This window comes from Periplaneta americana, chromosome 13, assembly GCF_040183065.1.
Source record: "Periplaneta americana isolate PAMFEO1 chromosome 13, P.americana_PAMFEO1_priV1, whole genome shotgun sequence".
NCBI lineage: Eukaryota > Metazoa > Arthropoda > Insecta > Blattodea > Blattidae > Periplaneta > Periplaneta americana.
The window spans coordinates 108,990,555-109,010,861 of NC_091129.1; the positions used below are offsets into that span (position 1 = coordinate 108,990,555).

At 41.2% G+C, this 20,307-nt stretch overlaps 1 protein-coding gene across 1 annotated transcript; it reads right to left on the reverse strand.

Moving 5' to 3' along the window:
* Positions 1 to 1,744: 1,744 nt before the first annotated feature.
* On the reverse strand, positions 1,745 to 19,102 carry LOC138712220 (probable enoyl-CoA hydratase). The gene is made up of 6 exons (XM_069843769.1): positions 18,724 to 19,102; positions 16,533 to 16,789; positions 12,871 to 13,015; positions 4,221 to 4,370; positions 2,425 to 2,585; positions 1,745 to 2,102 (listed from the first exon to the last, which is right to left on the reverse strand). Exons 1-6 carry the CDS (start codon positions 18,848 to 18,850, stop codon positions 1,995 to 1,997), a joined length of 948 nt encoding a protein of 315 aa, XP_069699870.1. The 5' UTR covers positions 18,851 to 19,102; the 3' UTR covers positions 1,745 to 1,994.
* Between the last annotated feature and the right edge of the window lie 1,205 nt (positions 19,103 to 20,307).

A 20,307-nucleotide genomic window follows, 5' to 3' on the forward strand; every position in this document is an offset into this window, starting at 1 on the left:
TAAAATGTGCAGTCTCTATGGAAGATCAAATTTCTATGTGAAATTCTGCCGATTCCCTAGTCTCCCGTATTTTCTTAAAAAAGTTGGCAACCCTAGATACCCAAATAGACATTACTGCGATCATGAAGATGGCTCCCACAGGGTGAGACCTCCCATTGCACAGCAACCAGGCCATTCTCCCATGACTGCCTCAGGAGAGGGCAACTCTAATGTGCAAGTTTTGATACAAGGGTTGATCTCTATGCTATAGCCCTTACCCACTTATAGTTGGGGGGGACTTGCCTCATTTTTGCACATAGTCCTCTCGCATCATGCATCATCATTATTTTCATTGTCATTATTTGTACAGTTCAAGGATTGGACTTTATGGGCCGTATTCATAGACATTTTTAGCGTGGGTTTCCGGTGGATGATCAGCATTTTTCGTATTCATAAACCAGTGTTAGCAATAGGATATGATTTGAATTCTGTACAAGTAACCAGTGGATAGCCGGGGCTAGCTTACTACGCTCGTAGCGCGTGCTGCGAAATGTCTATGAATAGCACCCTAAGGCTCGATATAGGAACTCAAATTAAAGTTTTACTATTATAAAATTGGTCTGGCTACTTTTTTTTTCCATTAGGTCTATAATAGTAAGTTTTCTTAGGCTGTCTCGAATCATCTATTCTTTGAAGTCTACATGATGTTGCCATCGATATTTCAATGTTTTCTATAATGTTGCTTTCTTATAATTTGTTACTAATAAATTAATTTCTAATGTGATCTGTTCATAAAGCTCACTAGTGGTCTAAGAAATTTTATTTGTTAATCTTCTAATACTTTGTCATTGTTCTGTAGAACCCAGTTTTCTAATCTACTCGTTTTCTTTCTCTTTTCACCTGTTTCTCAAACTACTCCACATATTCCTTTCCTCTTTCCACCTACCTTTGTAGCTAGAGTGTTAATTCAAAAGAAACTGTACTTGGAGAACAAGCATCACCATGTGTCACAAGTATAGAACTGTGTGCTTTTACAATTTCTTCTTTTAAATTTATCATCTCTATTAAACATACATTTTTGAGCAATAAAATGTCGTGTCAGTCTGCTTTCAAAAAAACTGAGAGTTAGAATTTATAAAACTGTTATATTACCGGTTGTTCTGTATGGTTGTGAAACTTGGACCTTCACTTTGAGAGAGGAACAGAGGTTAAGGGTGTTCGAGAATGAGGTACTCAGGAAAATATTTGGGGCTAAGGGGGATGAAGTTACAGGCGAATGGAGAAAGTTACACAACGCAGAACTGCACCCATTGTATTCTTCACCAAACATAGTTAGGAACATTAAATCTAGACGTTTGTGATAATCAGGGCATGTAGCACATATGAATTCAGATATGCATATAGTGTGTTAGTTGGGAGACCTAAGGAAAAAAAGACCTTTAGGGAGGCCGAGACGTAGATGGGAGAATAATATTATAATGAATTTGAGGGAGTTGGAATATGATGCTAGAGACTGGATTAATCTTGCTCAGATTAGGGTCCGATGGCAGGCTTATGTGAGGGTGGCAATGAATCTCTGGGTTCTCTAAAATCCATGTGTGTAATAAAAGTCGTGTCTTATATTTGAGTAAATACATCTTCTCATGATATCCATACTACTTTATATATTTTCTACTCATCATTTGTGACTGGATTAGAATCTGTGATATTTGGCTCTAGAGTCAAGGTCGAGAACCATTAAACCACTGAAAATGAGCTCACAATATTATTTCACTTTAAGACATTTATTATAACAAACCTTTTCTTTACCCAGAAAATTAAATTAACCTTACATTTCATTGCACTTGCATGTAAAAATTAGTATCAGTACCGTATGTACCACACATTTAAAAAAATAGCTTTAATGAAAAACCAATTTGTGTACGAAATTTAAAAAAAAAATCACATTTACTCAGCATACGCCTCTGTCGCTTTTATAACAATCCTAGCCCTTTGTCTTTATATTCATCTCATTTTCACAGTTTGCTTTGAAATGGCTTCTCTTCCTTTCCACCTGTTAAGTTGTAGAATTTTCCATGTCTTCCCACGCCAGACACGAATTTCTTGGCACCAGCTATGGATTCCTGAAAAATATCAGAAAAAGTAATTACTTTTTATTATGGATAAATACTGCAATGACAGTGAGACATATTTTTAAATGGAAATCGTCTAAGTTAAAATCTTAATGTTAGCTGCAATTAACTTTCTTCATAACAAATTGAATACTTCAAATACAACTTTAATCTAAACAATTTACTATAACATCCGATCCTCCAAAGTGATATCTCTAATTAAAATTAAACCAATAATGAAATATCTAAAATCACTTCCCGAATATCCATTACAAAATATGTTATGTAGTAATGCTTAAGAGTACCATAGATATTTATCAATCTTAAAATTTACCTGTAACACTGCTGGTAGACTATTATTTTTCTCAAATTCGAAAGCCTCTTCGTAACTGTTTGCATTGAAAGCTGTATTGTATGCAGATTCTCTATCAGCTAGCATACATGCCTGAGGAAACTTAACTAAAGAGCTTGCTAAATTTATTGCTTGTCCCAGACCTAGAATCATAGATCATCATATTATTATTTTTGAGCCAATTTCTATTTGCTAGTGAGATATCAAGAGAAGACTCGTTCTGACAGTAATCCACAATATTGCCAACAACAGAAAAGAGAAAGATAAAACACAATACTACATGCGACTATTGAAAACATATCATACATCCTTATGACTAAGATCTTAACAACTTTCTTCGATTAGAAAAGTCCTCCTATATAGGTGCCGACTTTGCAGAAGGGAGAGGGATGAAGAGAAGGCACTTTCTGCCCCCTCAATGTATACAGCCAGCCAGGGGCGTCACCCTCCCAAATAAAATTAGGCCCTAGAGAGGGGCTCCTTCAAATAATTCGAAGAGAGATTCCTTATGTTAAAAACATAATTAATTTTTTTGGACAAATGAACTAGAACATAAGCCAAAAATGTTATTTCAAATCCAGAGAGAGAGACAGCTGCTGCAATGAACATTGAACATGACGCAACACACAATGACCCCTCCCTTTCTTTCCTCCTGCAGTTGAGATCAGTGAATCCCCACTAGTGATACAATGGTTACTCCACTTGTTTGTTTATGATCCACATTTTGCAGTTAGTTCAAATCTAACAACTATTGCAACCAAACAGTAAGGCCTGAAATACACTGGCGACATTTTGCAGTCGAGATGGGCAGTGTGCAGTTGGTTTGTAGCTGCGTCTTAGCAGACCATGTAACTGAATGGAGCACACTACACTAGCAGCTTTTGCAGTCGAGACTGCAGTCCATCTGCTGCCTGTCCCCGCCAAGCTGCAGACTTCAATTTGAAGTTCATGCTGGATGCTCTGTTAGACTCAAATGTATTCGATAGTGAGGCATTTACTGCTAAAGTTCAAAAATATGAATCCATGTAGAATTACAAGAGTGAGTCCTATAGTAACCGAATTCAAAGGAATAATACCGGGATATTAATTTGCGAGATGTTTCCGGCAAACTTCAGTGAAAAATGCACAAAGGAGAAAAAAATTGCTAAGAATTTTTCTTGCTAACAGAATCCTTCTTATCACATATAACAATATTGTCATTGTCATTTTACTAAAAAAATTAGAAGAAATGTTATTTTTATGTGATATGTGAATATTTTGTATTTCAACACTCCAAAATATTAACAACGTAATTAACTAAATATAAACAATGTACTGTAAAACTACGCAACCATAGTCCTAATATACAGAATACAATAGAAAACTACAGCATCACATAATTTTTCAAGAATATATTACTGCATCAAAAATCGTATGAAAACTAATTAAAAGAGCTGTCTATCTCAACAGGAAAGACAAAAATAAAAATAAAACTACTTTTAAAAAACATGAAAACTTGACATATCTGTAAGATTTCACATAATGAATATACGTCCTATGCACTATTTTTCACTCCATAACAAAATCATTAAGCACCACATATTTCATAAAAATATGAAGAAATTAATCTGAAACAATACACTGATGTGAAATGGAATGAACTTTCTGCAATTTGAAATTAAATTGATAACAATTTTGGACGACATAAAATATTCTACGAAGCCTCTATTCTGCAATGTAGTCGGGTACAGAAATTTCATCAAAATATTTTGTGATTGAGGAAGAGAAGCCAGATTTACCTGTTCCACATGCAACTACACGATTTGCAAGACCCCATTCATAAGCTTCTTGGGCTTTGATAGCTCGACCAGTTAGTATCAAGTCCAGAGCTCTGGACAGTCCCACCAACGCCTGTAATCTAACTGTACCACCATCGATCAGAGGAACTCCTAGAAAAAATAAAAAGTTAAAAATCAGGTATAGTTCAGGATTATCTTGTTTACATTTCCAATTCATACAGTTCAAAGACTATAATCGAGTCTGGTGAAGTACTTTAACATTTTCAACCAATGGAGGAGACCAACTGCAATGCTTCAGATAATTTATCTGTAAGAAGTTCCAGAAAGTTAATTACAATTTTCTACATAATATGGCAAATGTGTACAAATTTTTGACAAGCAAAATTCACTTTTTTTCCTAACAACTGATTATAAGAAAGAAGAACAACAGCACCACTGGAACAGACATGTCTTCATTATTGTGCCAAAAGTAGTACTTCGTTGTAATGATGTATGTCTAAAAAAAACAGGTTTAGCTTAGTACAGCACCATTTGAATGGGCAAGTAGTGAAGAACTTATGCTTGGGCAGAAAACTATGAATGAATAAATTAATATTATATCATATTATCGTATTAAGTTTCATATATAATATATACGAATATATTGTAAATTTTATTAGTAACAACAATGTAATTTATTCGTCACAACAATAATTCCTTTCTACAATTCACCTTAAACGCTCTCGTCAACAATTGGATCTTCACTCAACACAGTATTCGTTATAGCACTCCACCGACGACAATGACAATTTACTTGGACTATTATGCACAACAATGAACTGTTAATCTTAACTAATATTTACAAAGCACTATTTACAAATCAGAACTACCAGTTCTCAGTTCACAGTTCTTCTATCTCAGTCACTCGAGTTCACAGTATCTCGAACCACAGACCTTCAGAGACAGTTCACTGTACTCGAACTCGGGTCCCTCCAACTGCGGTCCACTGCACTCGAACTCAGGTCCCTCCAACTGCGGTCCACTGCACTCGAACTCAGGCCTTCGGCTGCTGACGCAGTTGCGGACGCACACTCGAGTCGAACTCCGGTGCACAAGACTGGCTTCCTTGCTCTGGCTTTCTCACTGACTGAATAACTGAAAACTCTCGAGTTCGCTGGCGCTTCTTCTTTTATAGCAAAATCATAGTTGCGAGAAATTTCTACAGGTGTGTAGAGAATTATCTGGATATCTCCACTTCGACGCACTTCTGGAAGGGTCGGGAAGGTCCATTCCCCCTTACTCCTCATGCAGCAGTTGCGCGTGCACTCTCCCCTCGTCGCGTGGGCCTTTCCCCTCTCCGCCGCGCGCCGTCCCACATGCTTCATGAAGCCCGCGCGATATGCTCTCTCTCGCGGGACGCTGGTCGTGAGTTCGAATCTCACGTCGCTGTCACATTGCTCCCTCCTTAGGACTGCTCGTCCTGGGCAGTCCCTTGGTAGGCTGCTAATCGGTCCAGATGCACCACCATCATCTTCCCTCGAGGTTGTCGCTGGATGCGGTACACCACGTCGTTGATCCGGGTCACCACGCGGTATGGTCCATCCCAGGCACGCTGCAGCTTTGGTGATTTTCCTTTGATCCTGGTAGGTCGATACAGCCACACCAGGTCGCCCTCCTGGAATCCTGAAGAGTTTGCTAATCTGTCGTAGCGCACTTTCATCCTGTCGCTGGCCATCTTGAGGTGCTCTCTGGCCAGTTGGTGAACTCCATTCAACTTCTCGGTGAGTTCTGCCACATAGTCAGTCGCTGGCTGGTCGGCGCTGGGTGGCGTTCCAAACAGCAGATCACAGGGCAGGCGCAGCTCTCTCCCAAAGACCATGTTTGCCAGTGTCATCCCTGTTGTATCGTGGACCGAAGCTCTGTAGGCCAAGAGGAACAGTGGGACTCTGGCATCCCAGTCTCGTTGATGGTTGGACACCACCTTCTGCAGGTGCTCTTCCACGGTTTTGATGTATCGTTCCACCATATCATCAGACTGTGGGTGGAGGGGAGTGGTCCTGGTTTTATGCGCCCCCAGACGCTTGAGCAATTCTCCCATCAGGTTGGATTCGAAGTTGCGCCCCTGATCGCTATGCAATTCCCGGGGCACCCCGAATCGGCAGATGAAGTTGTCAAGCAGCGCGTCGGCCACCGTCGAAGCCTCTTGGTTGGGAATCGCGTACACCTCTGGCCATTTTGTGAAGTAATCCATGGCGACTAGCAGGTAGCGGTTCCCGCGGTCCGTGACCGGGAACGGTCCAGCAACGTCGATGGCGATCCTCTCAAAAGGAGCTCCCACGTTGTACTGCTGCATGGCTCCCCTGCTGCGGGTCCTTGGTCCGCGACTGGCTGCACAGGTGTCGCATCTTCGGCACCATTGTTCCGTGTCGGTTCTCTGATGCAACCAATAGAACCTCTGCCTTAACTTGTCCAGCGTCCTGTTGGCTCCCAGGTGGCCTCCAGTCACTCCAGCATGAGTCTCCTCCAGCACTTCCTTCACCTTGCTCCTGGGCAGGACAAGTTGTTCTATGCGGGTCCTTCCATCGGCCGACTCCCAAATCCTCTTCAGGATACCGTCCTTGACAGTGAAGGATTCCCACTGGGCCCAGTAGCTCTTGTAAGTGGTGCTACAGTTGGTGATATCGGCCCATACTGGTCTCTGGCCGGACTCCACATCACGTAGTAGCTGTCCAATGTTTGGGTCCTCCAGCTGCTCCCTCCTTATGGCGGCGTTATCCCATCCTGGGCTCGGCTGGGCGGCAATTGCTCGGACTGCGTGGGCGCCATCCCGCTCTTCTACTTTCAGGCAGTGTTTACAGCCATCCGGGCACGGGCGTCGTGATAAGGCATCAGCATTGGAATGTTTCTTCCCTTGTCGGTGTTCGGAGGTGAAGTTGTACTCCTGCAGTCGTTGAACCCAACGGGCAGTCTGCCCCTCCAGATTCTTGAAGCCCAATAGCCAGGTGAGTGCAGAATGGTCTGTCCTCAGATGGAACTCCTGGCCATACAAATATTTGTGGAAATGCTTCAGGGCTTCCACAATGGCAAGAAGTTCTCTACGGGTCACGCAGTAGTTTCTCTCAGCCTTGGACAATGTTCGGCTGAAGGAGGCAATCACCCTCTCTTGCCCGTCCTGTTCCTGAGAGAGTACTCCGCCGATGCCTACGTTGCTAGCGTCCGTGTCGAGCGTGAACTTCCTTCCAGGGATGGGATATCCCAGTACAGGAGCAGTGCAGAGCGCCTCTTTCAGTGACTGGAAGGATGACTCCGCCTCGTCCGTCCACTGGAATTGTCGTTTCTCCTCGGTCAGCTGGGTTAGAGGCTTAGCGATGTTGGCGTACCCAGCTACGAACCTTCTGTAATAAGTGCAGAGGCCGAGAAAGCGGCGCAACTCCTGTTTGTCCCTCGGTCTCGGCCATCCTCTGACGGCTTGTAGCTTCTCCGGGTCCGTGGCCACTCCGTTCGTCCCTACTACGTGCCCCAAGTAGCTAACCTTCTTCTGGAACAGATGACATTTCTTCGGGTTCAACTTCAGCCTGGCTTGTCGCAGTCTCTCGAACACTTTCCTCAGGTTCAACAGCTGTTCGCTGAAAGTCTTGCCCACCACGATGACGTCATCAAGGTACAGCAAACATGTGTCGTATGTCAGGCCTCTCATTACGGACTCCATTAGTCTCTGGAATGTAGCCGGGGCGTTGCAGAGGCCGAACGGCATAACAGTGAACTGCCATAGTCCCTGGCCTGTAGAGAATGCCGTTTTCTCCTTGTCCTCAGGATGTAGCACCACCTGCCAGTATCCTGACTTATCCAACGTCGAGAACCACTCTGCTCCGGCCAGAGTGTCCAAGGTGTCGTCAATTCGTGGAACGGGAAAGCAATCTTTCCTGGTGACGTCATTCAGTCTTCTATAGTCGACGCAGAAACGCAGGTCCCCATTCTTCTTCTTCTTCACCAGCACCACAGGTGATGACCAAGGGCTGTCGGATTCCTCGATGACCCCTCTTGCTTTCATGCCCTCCAATTGGGTGTCAATCTCCCTCTGTTTAGCTAGAGGGACGCGTCGAGGAGGTTGTCTGATTGGGCGAGCATTTCCGGTGTCGATGCGGTGCTGAACTTTCTCCGTTCTCCCGTAGTCATTTTCAGACAGACTGAACACGTCCTGAAATTCTGTCAGTAGATCGTGGATTTGTCTTCTTTCTCTTTTGCTTAAATTCGCCGGCAATTCTCGAGCCAGCTCTTTCAGTGATGGGTCTAGATCTGGACGTGGTCGGTGACACTCCTCGTTTTCTGCCAGCGACGTCACAGAAACCACCGGCTCGACGTTACCTAGTACAGTTCCACTAGGCACCTCCTTGTCCCGATTGGTGACATTCAGGACCCTCACCGGTACCACTTTCTGATTCGGGAGTAGGGATCTGGCCACATAAACCCCATCTATCGGAGTTGTTTGCGAATCGAGGAGCAGGTTTCTCTTAGGTTGTCCATCTAGTCTTGCCGTCACCACCATCTCGCAGCCTGCTGGGATTGTCACTTGATTCTCCAAGGTGAGTCTGCTGGCCATGGGTTGGTCTTCGACGTCTCTCAGGAACACTTCATCCTGACCAAAACGCAGGATACGGCGCCGGACGTCCACCGTTGCATCGAAAATCCGCATGGCGTCGAGTCCCAGGATGACGTCTTCAGTGATGTTGGCGACAAACACCCACATCTCCAGTCTCCTCTTTCCCAATGTCAGATCCAGGAAAACCTCCTTTTGGATGGGCAGGTTCTCGCCTGAGGCAGTACGTAGCTCATACCGGCGCAGCGGCGTCCTCCCAGGTAGTCCACGCACGACTTCCGGTCTGGCGATAGTGAGCGACGCCCCGGTGTCTACCAGTACTCTGCATGGGCGGCCTCTTATCCATCCGTCAGCAATCAGCCCATCGTCGCATCTTCTGTTAACCGTCTTCAAGATCAGCCGGGGGATGGTGATGACGGCGCCGACGTGCCCCTCATTGCATCGGCCCCTTTTAGTTTTCCTGTTTGTGACCAGATCGGTCACAGTCCCTCCTCAAGTGCCCAGGTTCGCCGCAGGACCAGCAGGTAGGCACTCCTCGTCTTCGTCGCTCGGGTGATTTCGGTTGACGTTCCTCGACGTCGGCCGCCGCGAAGCTCCTAATCCGGTGCGACGTCGAGACGTTCGCCGTCAACTTTGCTGCCTCCATCCTGAGGGCCGCCGCCAGAGCTGCGTTGATGGTACGATGCTCTGCCAGGAGTGGCTGTTGTCTGATTTCGGGGTCTCGAACCCCGCTGCCGAAGGTGTAGGCCGCCTCTCCAGCGATGAAGTCATTAGGTAGGCCCCTGAGGGCCTTATGGGCAAGTTGTTCCACCGCCATCGCGAATTCTTGTAGGGACTCGCCTGACTGTTGGACCCTCGTTTTTAGTTGGGTCCTAAATGCTGCAGCAAGTTGATGGTCACCATAACGTCCCTCCAGGGCCGCCATTATCTCAGCGGCTGTCCCATCTTCTGGAACGCTGTGAAGAATCTCCGACGCCTGTCCCTGAAGCGCGGCCAGCAGCTGAGTAGTTTTCTCTGCCGGCGTCCACCCATTGTGCTCTGCGATGGCCTCGAACTGGAAACGGAATATCGCCCAAGACGTCGTACCGTCGAACTTCGGCGTCTTGACGTTGTAATGCCTGGCTGAGGGCGATGGTTCCACATGGCCACTACATGAGGTCCTCAATTCTGTCGTCGATCTTTCCACGGCCCGTTGAACTTCCTCGGCAATTATCTGTTTCTGTTCTCTAGCCTGGCGATCCATCAACGCGAGGATGTGCTTGTTTTCTACAGCATGTTGGTCCATCAGCACACTCGTTTCCTCTTGACGACGTTCGAGAGCGCGGATTTTTCCGTCGAAATGGTCTACCTCCTGTCTCAATTCGGTTACTGTCTCGTTTATAGTTGTAAAATTCTTGTTTAGGTTGTCCAAATCGGCCTTAAGTTCGTCTTTCACGATGGCGACAATTCCATCTACGTGGGCCGAAACGCTTTCAATTTGCGTAGTGACGTCATCTTTCACTCCGCTTATGTCGCCTTTCACTTCACTTATGTCACTTTTCATCTCCGTTTTCACTTCACTTATATCGTTCTTGACCTCACTGATGTGCTTGTTCATGTCGTTCATGTCGTCTTTAATTTCTGCTTTTACGTCACTTATGTCCTTTTTCATTTCAGCTTTCATTTCCGCGATGGCTTGCAGGATCTGCTGTAGGTTCTCCATTGTCGATAATGTCCCGATTCTGACACCAATGTAAATTTTATTAGTAACAACAATGTAATTTATTCGTCACAACAATAATTCCTTTCTACAATTCACCTTAAACGCTCTCGTCAACAATTGGATCTTCACTCAACACAGTATTCGTTATAGCACTCCACCGACGACAATGACAATTTACTTGGACTATTACGCACAACAATGAACTGTTAATCTTAACTAATATTTACAAAGCACTATTTACAAATCAGAACTACCAGTTCTCAGTTCACAGTTCTTCTATCTCAGTCACTCGAGTTCACAGTATCTCGAACCACAGACCTTCAGAGACAATTCACTGTACTCGAACTCGGGTCCCTCCAACTGCGGTCCACTGCACTCGAACTCAGGTCCCTCCAACTGCGGTCCACTGCACTCGAACTCAGGCCTTCGGCTGCTGACGCAGTTGCGGACGCACACTCGAGTCGAACTCCGGTGCACAAAACTGGCTCCCTTGCTCTGGCTTTCTCACTGACTGAATAACTGAAAACTCTCGAGTTCGCTGGCGCTTCTTCTTTTATAGCAAAATCATAGTTGCGAGAAATTTCTACAGGTGTGTAGAGAATTATCTGGATATCTCCACTTCGACGCACTTCTGGAAGGGTCGGGAAGGTCCATTCCCCCTTACTCCACATGCAGCAGTTGCGCGTGCACTCTCCCCTCGTCGCGTGGGCCTTTCCCCTCTCCGCCGCGCGCCGTCCCACATGCTTCATGAAGCCCGCGCGATATGCTCTCTCTCGCGGGATGCTGGTCGTGAGTTCGAATCTCACGTCGCTGTCACAATATATACTGTATAAATGACAATGATAATAATAATAATAATAATGAATTAATTAATGAATACTGTATTATATTACATATATAATATACGAATATATGCTATATAAATGATGACAATGATAATAATGGATATGGTTTAATGTCACACAACATATTCGGTCCTGCGGATCTTCACATTCGGGTCTGCATTTCCTTCCATTACACTATATACATCATTTACACAAAGTGACCAATGACTGCTCCTCTCCTCTCCTCTCTTATTCATTATCAATGTCCATTCATTTCATTTATTTACTCAACACCTTCTATATTTCATAAGTATAAACTGTTTTGCTTTTACATTTGGTCGTCATTTCACATCAATAAATTTTAAATCTTCAAGTAATTTTTCCACATTTTACATCTTGTCCTCTATCATTTTTCCTCTTGGCTCCTCCAGAAGTTGCTTCCTACTTGTCTGAAGTAAAACACGCTCCTTTAAATGAAATGGTCCATCGGGTTCGGACCCCCTCAAAGTGATAAGCTGTAACATTTTTACCGAATTTTTCAGCATTGATAGCATATAATTCCGTTATTTATAATTTCACGGAAATTATTTACGTACATGTACATAACACTTTTGATTTGACATCTATCGTGATATCACAGTTTCTCCACAAGATGTTGTTAACAAACTAAAGAAAAAGTCAAGAAGACTGGACTTTGCTTTGTAAAAAAAAAAAATAGAAGAATGTATGTTTGTGTATGTGTGTGCATTTATGTAACTTAACATCCTTTTACTGGACCACCTCCAAGAGAAATTTCTGGGTCCGTCATTTGTCAAAACAGACTGGCAAATCAACAGTAACTTGGTTTCATTCATTTTACTGAATTTGTCATTTTAACTACATTTGCAGAGCTGGGTTTATAGGATCATACAGCTGAATTACTAATTGGTTGGAAGGACTGGCAGTATGAATATGACTGATCCAATTTGTTTTATATCAGCTACTATTGACCTTCTTCTACTACTATGGCATCACAGCATGCAATTGAACCTTGCCTCCTATATCCTTTTCCTCCATTCTTCTCTATCCTTTGCTGCTCGCCTCCAAGTTGCTGTCCCCAACAAGACCCTTGCATCCTCGTTCACCGAATCAATCCATCTATTTTTTGGTCTACCCTTAGGTCTTACACCATATATTCTTCCTTCGAGTATTCTCTTAGGTACCCTGGGATCATCCATCCTATGTACGTGACCAGCCCATTCTAGTCTTTGAAGCTTGATAAAAGTGACTATATCATTATCATTGTACAATTTATATAATTGAGCATTGTACCTGATTCTCCATTGTGCATTCTGTTGAACTGGTCCGAAAATCCTTCTGAGGATTTTCCGTTCAAATGTTCCCAATGCCATTTCCATCTTTTTTGTCATGACCCCAGGCTTCACTTCCATAACATAAGACACGTCTAATAATAGTTTTATAAATTTTCACTTTTGTTCTTCTATGAACACAATCAGATTTCATACTATTGATCTAGCCTGCATTTACTGAACAAGAAAGTTATCTCACCAAAACGACGACAGAAAACGCCCATCACAGCTGTTTCTTCCATGACTCTCAGATCACACATCATAGCAAGTTCCATTCCACCAGCCACAGCATAACCACTTACAGCTGCCACTAGTGGTTTTTTAAACATTCTTCGCGTTGGACCCTGCAGCAGAAATAATAGTGACATACAATTCTTTACCCTACTTTAAGACTGCATTCGCAGCTGGACCAGGCAAGGAGATGCACTTTGGCAGATGAGAGAACAGAATTTCTTAGGCCATGTTCACATTTTTCAAGTAGCTTCTTGAATCAAGTGGTCCAATTTAACGAACTTGAAAAGTGTTGCAGTTCAAGTTGGGAGTAGCCATTTCAATGCTTGAAAAGTGTGAACAACCTCACCTGTGGCCGATCGGTTAGCATCTCTGTCTTCCACTATGGCAACAAAGGTTTGATCCCTCTGTGGTTCATGAAGGAATCTGTGGTGGACAAAGCAGGCACAAGGGGTTTTTCTCGGCATTCTCCTGTTTCCCTTTACCATTATAATCATTATTCCACCAATACTCCACAATCAGCCTTATTCTGCGCGGTCCCAACCCAGGCCTCCAGAACAAATAAAAAATGGCTGAAAGTTATACACAGTGTGTTTAATAAATACTATTATTAAAAGTGTAAATAGCACTTGACAAGTTGAATCCAAGCCAAAATGACACGAATTTACGTTTGCAGTTGATTTCTTTCCACAATTAACAGCAGATTTAATTGTTTCTAATTTACTGTTCAGCTAATATTTACAGATTTTTTAGTCAGTTATTTAACGACACTGTACCAATTATTAGGTTATCGGCACTGATGGAATTGATGATAACGAGGTGGTATTTGGCTACTAGATGATGCCGAGAATTCGCTATTAATTACCTGACATACACCTTACAGATGGAGAAAACCTCGGAAAAAACCCAACCAGGTAATCAGCCAGAGCGTGAATTGAACCTATGCCTGAGCACAGCTCTGGATCATTATGTATATATGCCATTGCCTGAACTACACTGCTTGTTCAACTCTAAGACGAATGTACAGAGTGGAAGGGAACCTATTACATTAATTCACCATGGTAATAGATCAAGTCAATGCGAACAACTTTTGTCAAATAAGTTTTTTGACATGTCCAATAGTTTTGAGAATACGAAATGTAACGTGTTGCAACGCTGCTTGAGTTCATTGCTCTGCAGTGGGTGTGAGTGTAGCTGCAATCATCCTCTTCATAAGACTTGCGAGAAAGGAATGTAAATAAAAACGTCTCATCAGATACGTTTCGAACAAATTACTCTAGATGCAAACATAAAGTAGGCTACCTACTGAATCAATTAATTACGAAAATTGTTTGGTTTTAACATTCTTTACTATGCTATAACAACTCTAAATTCGATACCATGAAACTTATTTAACATTCACAGTATTTGTTAATTTCTTTGCTTTCTATGTAATTATAAAATAATAAAGAATGCATATATATATTCTTATAAAACAAAACTATTTCCATTAAAGATTCCTTTACACATGATGTAAACTCAAAATACTATAGCATTAACACGAATGCACATTCTGTAACTCAAGCTCCATTTAAGTTATTATCTTTGAAGAAATTAAAAATAAATTAATTTAGAAAAGAAATTAAGTTTACAGAAAAGAAATTAAGTTTACAGTAATGTTAAGTAATGTACACACGCGCACACACACTGCAGGAAAAAGGGAACACTTTCAAAATTGCCTTTGAAAAGGTTTTTTTTTTACAATTTCAAATTGCAAAAAATTGTCTGTTCTATAGTTTATCTCTCATGTTCTTGACTCACAACTGACTGCTCTGTGGGCCACGTGTAGGCAGCTGCGCTGTTCAATGCTGCATATATGGTACTGAACTACAGAAAATGGGCCCTAGCAAAATAAATGCATTGTATTTTTTTTTATTTTAGTAGGTTATTTTACGATGCTTTATCAACATCTTAGGTTATTTAGCGTCTGAATGAGATGAAGGTGATAATGCTGATGAAATGAGTCCGGAGTCCAACACCGAAAGTTACCCAGCATTTGCTCATATTGGGTTGAGGGAAAACCCCGGAAAAAACCTCAACCAGGTAACTTGCTGACTGGGAATCGAACCCAGGAATGCATTGTATATTAACAAGGTACAATGTATAAATATCTTTCTGTGTCCGAAGTTTATTCCGTTTTAATATTTCTTCTCCACTCTGTTCTGTATGCCCAATCCATTTCTTTCAATCCTTCATCCCTCATCGAGCTTCTAATGTCATTCATCCATGCATGCCTAGATTGGCCTTGCTTTCTTTTACTGGGTGGAATTCATTCTAAAACCTTCCTTAGTATAACTCGATCAAGGCAAGTGGAGATGTGGGTGTAATGTGAACTATCGCGGTGATGCTACATGAACGCAGAAGTACAAGTAGCACTCCGGGCTGCAGGACTCCACTGGCCTCTGTCGAGTAATAATTGTTGCTCTGACATTCGTCTTTTATGTCCATACCACTTTAATTTTCTGTATTTTACAAAGTCTGACAAGGAATTTTAAACATTGATTTCTATCTGATAATTTCATTTCTTACCTTTTCCAATCTGGAATGTCTTGCTGAATGTCTCAAATAATCCATTTCTATTAGTAGAAATTTCAAGCTTGTATTTTAATTGCCAAGTTTCAGCTCCACAATATAGTATATCTTCTTCGAACTCTTACCTATTTTGCTTTCGGAATTCTATATGTCATATTCTTGGCCGTTATTTTTATTAATTCTAATGCCCAGATATTCATATTCAGCACAAACTTTGTTAGAATCCCTTCCCTCTTCCAAAATCAAATCTTTTGTCTTTTTTCCAGCGGACCAAACAAACCATGCAGAATAAGCTCATTAGCTGTGGTGGAAGCAATTGAAGAATGTGATCCCAAAACTTGCTCAGTCAATTTGGCCATTTTTATGATTTATACACATATATAAGTTCAGGGATGGATGGATTGGATGTGCTGGAGTGTCACATGGGCTCTGCCTGTATACCTATCATTACCCCTTTCAATTACTTTTTATGGGGATACATAAAAGAAAGAGTCATGTCTACAGAAACTACCACCAAAGAGAATAATAATATGACGAAACGAATACATGAAGAATGTGACACTATTACTTCCTATATTTGGCAAATGTTAGAAGAAGTCTTTGCAAGAGATTAGTGCTTAGATGTTAATGAAGCTTACTTTGAGCTCTTAATAAACTGATGCAAACTAATATCCTCGTTGACTGTTATATATTTAGTATCTTTTACCTACTCCATCTAATTTCAAACAAGTTTAAGACCTCACTTTAGGAAAAAAAATGTTCAAATAAAAGTTGTCCGAATCAGAATATGCAAAAAATGTCCATCTTTCCATTCAAAATAGTGAGCTGACGCCCCTGCCCCATGCTCCAAGACTGGGGCTCAACAGAATGCCGTCCATGACACAATCTGAAAGGCTAGGGGTTTGGAAAAAATGAACTTTTAGTTTCATTGACCCTTTTAAAAAAACTAAATTGTAACACTTTATGTGGGCCATCTTGTGTATTACATAATAGCATGTTAAAGTGGGATATACAAAGACATGCAATAACAATGAAGTAAAATACTTTCCGTTTACCAACCATAGGGCCATGTCCAGGAGTAAAATCGAAATTCACATCACCAGTGCCAAATCCTGACACTTCTTCTAGGTCATAACCAGCACAGAAGTTTCCTCCAATACCATGAAGTACTCCAACAAGAGCTGCATCATCTTCTTCAAATTCTAGAATTGCTTTTGACAGTTTTTCAGCTGTTACTTTATTTACACAATTTCTTTTCTGTGGTCGATTTATACCAATAGTAGTAATGGGCCCCAGTTTCTCTACCAATATTTCCTCTGTAAGTATAAAACAATAAATAATAATGAATAGGATACACAAAAGGACAGTAGTGAAAAACAATTTTATCGATTTCATTAGCTTTTCTCCATTAACATCCAATACATTTTAAAAAGAAAGTGCATCTTCTGTGGACCTCTGGAAAAAGAAGTAAAGAAGAGACTGATGAAGTGCTTTGTGTGGAGTGTGACATTTTATGGGACAGAAACAGGGACATTACGACGAAGTAAAGAGAAGCGACTAGAAGCATTTGAAATGTGGATATGGAGAAGAATCGAATGTGTGAAATGGACATACAGAATAAGAAATGAAGCTGTGTTGGAAAGAGTGGGTGAAGATGCTGAAACAGATCAGGAAGAGAAAAAGAAATTGGTTGAGTCACTGGTTGAGAAGGAACTGCCTACTGAAGGATGCACTGGAAGGAATGGTGAAGGGGAGAAGATTTCGGGGCAAAAAGAAAATGTCAAATGAATGTGCACAAATTGAAACAACTACAGTCTGCAATTCAGGAGAAGATTCGAGCACGGAATGCGTGTTTTTCCCCTTCTCTTACAACCAACTCCCCAACATGGAACCGGCGGCCAATGACTAAATCTTGTTTGTCCCAGTCAGTCAATGACACCATCCCCATCCACTTGCTCCTTCAGAGGAGCAGAGTTACTAGTTGACTCTCTCCTCTTAACCAGCAAGGAGCATACCCCCTCGCAGGTATCTTCTCGTGAAATTTGGACAGTATCTTAGTGAGCATGCGTTAAAGTGATATGAAATTGGTTTACACTTGATATGCAAATCTGTCAGGAAATGGTTTGTAACCTTTTGATATGCTGCAAGAACGCGTGACTTGTAATCAGCAAAAAAAGAGAGAGAGAGTGTGTCTTGGCTCTCTCTTGATAGTGATTCATACCTTAACTTGCCCAAATTTTCAAGATATGTCCTGACATTGTTTGAGTCGTCAACATATGTACATATACGAAAGTACGTTTTCCAACATGAATTTTGTGAAGAACAGTTTAAGAACCAAAATAACACACGAACACATGCGGGACTATATAACCATTGCTGGAACTTACTACACTCCGGAATTTAGAAAGATTTCACATAGCAAGACATGCTGCTTCTCTCAGTGATGAGGCGAATTTTACCAACGTGCATATTGTTATTGAATTTGAAATATCACTGATCTAAAAAAAATGGAAGTACAATGCTAATTCATGCTAAGATACACGATAGTACTTTTTTCTGTAATTATTCTACATCCATATTTCTATGCCATTATACGGAGTAATCAATTACAGTCAGTAAGACCAGCATCTAGCTTATTCAACCAAATGTTTGGACCCCAAAGCCCCTTTTATTGCGTTATTACAATCAATCTGGACCCCAAGGACAAATAATGAATATCCCTGGGCTAGAGGAGAGACCGTGAGGAATAGTACTTGCACCCTTGCTTATCGTAAGCAACGATTTGCACCGTGCAAGAAGCTATAGTATATACATTGCCGTGCAAATTACGCCTCGATTATGATGATGATGATGATGATGTTTAGCTGCTCCCCTGCTCGAACAGTAAAGTCGATGTGCGCATGCTTATAACTGCAACAAATGGAAACTGTTGCAGAAAACTGTGGACTGAGAAACGTGACATATGGCATGGATTATCTTATCTTGTTTATGTTTTGTGTAATACTGTGAACCGTGCTTGAATCTGAATCCATCGTAGGCGAAATTCCATTTACGTCGTGTTAAGTAACTTGTATTAAAAATGAAAAGGCCTATCACCGAATTTATTTTTTTCTAATCTTCAGTAACAAGACATAAGGACTTTATAAAATTATTATGCTTCATACCTGTAAATAAAAAAAAAAGTAATTTACAGATTACGATAAACCAACTATAAATGCTATCAGATGATAGTTCATAACCTCAAACTTACCATTACTAGAGGCATGACAATTCCTACCCATCACATTATTAGTAACTGCGAGCTTACAGATATTCTTTTTAAGCATGGACATCTTTAAAATGTCTCCTGTTAGTGTGTTGGTCACTAATTTCCACATTATCAATTAACAAGTCTTTACAATTTGCCACATTCGTTGACAATCTCATATACACGTTCGAACTTTGAACACACTATCACTATTACAGCAGGATCACAGTCAAGAGGACTTCATCACAGTACTTTGGCTATATCCCATCCGAAGCAACGATCGCATCCGATGATCCCAGCGTATAGATAATTATATGATCCAATCTCCTGCTCTACAGTCCATTAAATTGTTTTGATAATTTCAACAGCTGACGACACTTAATTAGCAATGACAATAAGTTAAGACGTCACACTATTCCGATTTCTTGTATTTCTCTCGCATTCATATTCATAATCAGGGAACGGATTTATATGGACTAAAAATATATGAAATATGTAAATATATATGTAGTTATTTTTACCAAAATATGGAATTAAATATGGATTTTTACCAAAATATGGAATTAAATATGGACTTAAAATTATAAAAAAATGACTATGTACGTTAAATATTGGTACATTTTAATCAAACTAAACAAAAAATATAATGGACGTACCTTATCTTCCAATGTAGTTTCAACAAAACACAATTTTTATTGTCTGTTACCATAACAATAGGTTACAAACATTTCTTTCAAGTGCTGAAAAGTGAATCTTCTTCTATTGTCTCTGAGGATAGATTTATACTGACTAAAAGAGCGTTCGACGTCACAAGAAGTAACTGGTACATAATTCAATTTCACAATGTCTGCTGGGGATAAGTCCAAGTTAATCTTCACTGTTGATTCACCACTCATCACAGCAACAACCTTTTGTAGTTCTTCATATCCAGGGTTTTTTGAAAGTACAGTGTCCACCTTAGCTCTTACTGCATCTGCAACTTTACCTCTACCACGATTCAGTTGTTCCACAGTACTATTTATAATTTCAAAACTTTCAGATAGTGAAAGGTGCCTATTTTGGAGACTTTTGAGCGTTTTTATGATGCATGAAAATGTATGCTGAATGTGAGCTAAGTCATTCTTCACACTTATGTCACAGGTAACTGTTTTCGCAGTATCAATTGAGACTGCATCTTCAGAGTCCAATGCAAGGAGAACATTGTTAATAGAGTCTATATGTTCGGCATAATATTCAACTGCTTCTAGCCATGTACCCCATCTAGTTAAAATTGGCTTTGGTGGCAATGGAATTTCAGGGTACATTTCTTTCAACACGTTAACTCTACTGGGAGCTTTGAGAAATACTTTTTTCACTGATGAAATCAACAAATCTACTTTAGGGAAATTGTCTCTGACCACTTCTGCCACACGATGAAATGCATGCGCCACACAAGTAAAATGAGTCAATTTAGGATATACAACAGATAATGCTTGTCCAGCTTTGACCATATAAGGGGCAGCATCGCTAATAAAGAATAACACATTATCGTACATAATACCCTTTGGCCACAGGATACCCATAGCTTCGTTGAACAGTTTAACTATA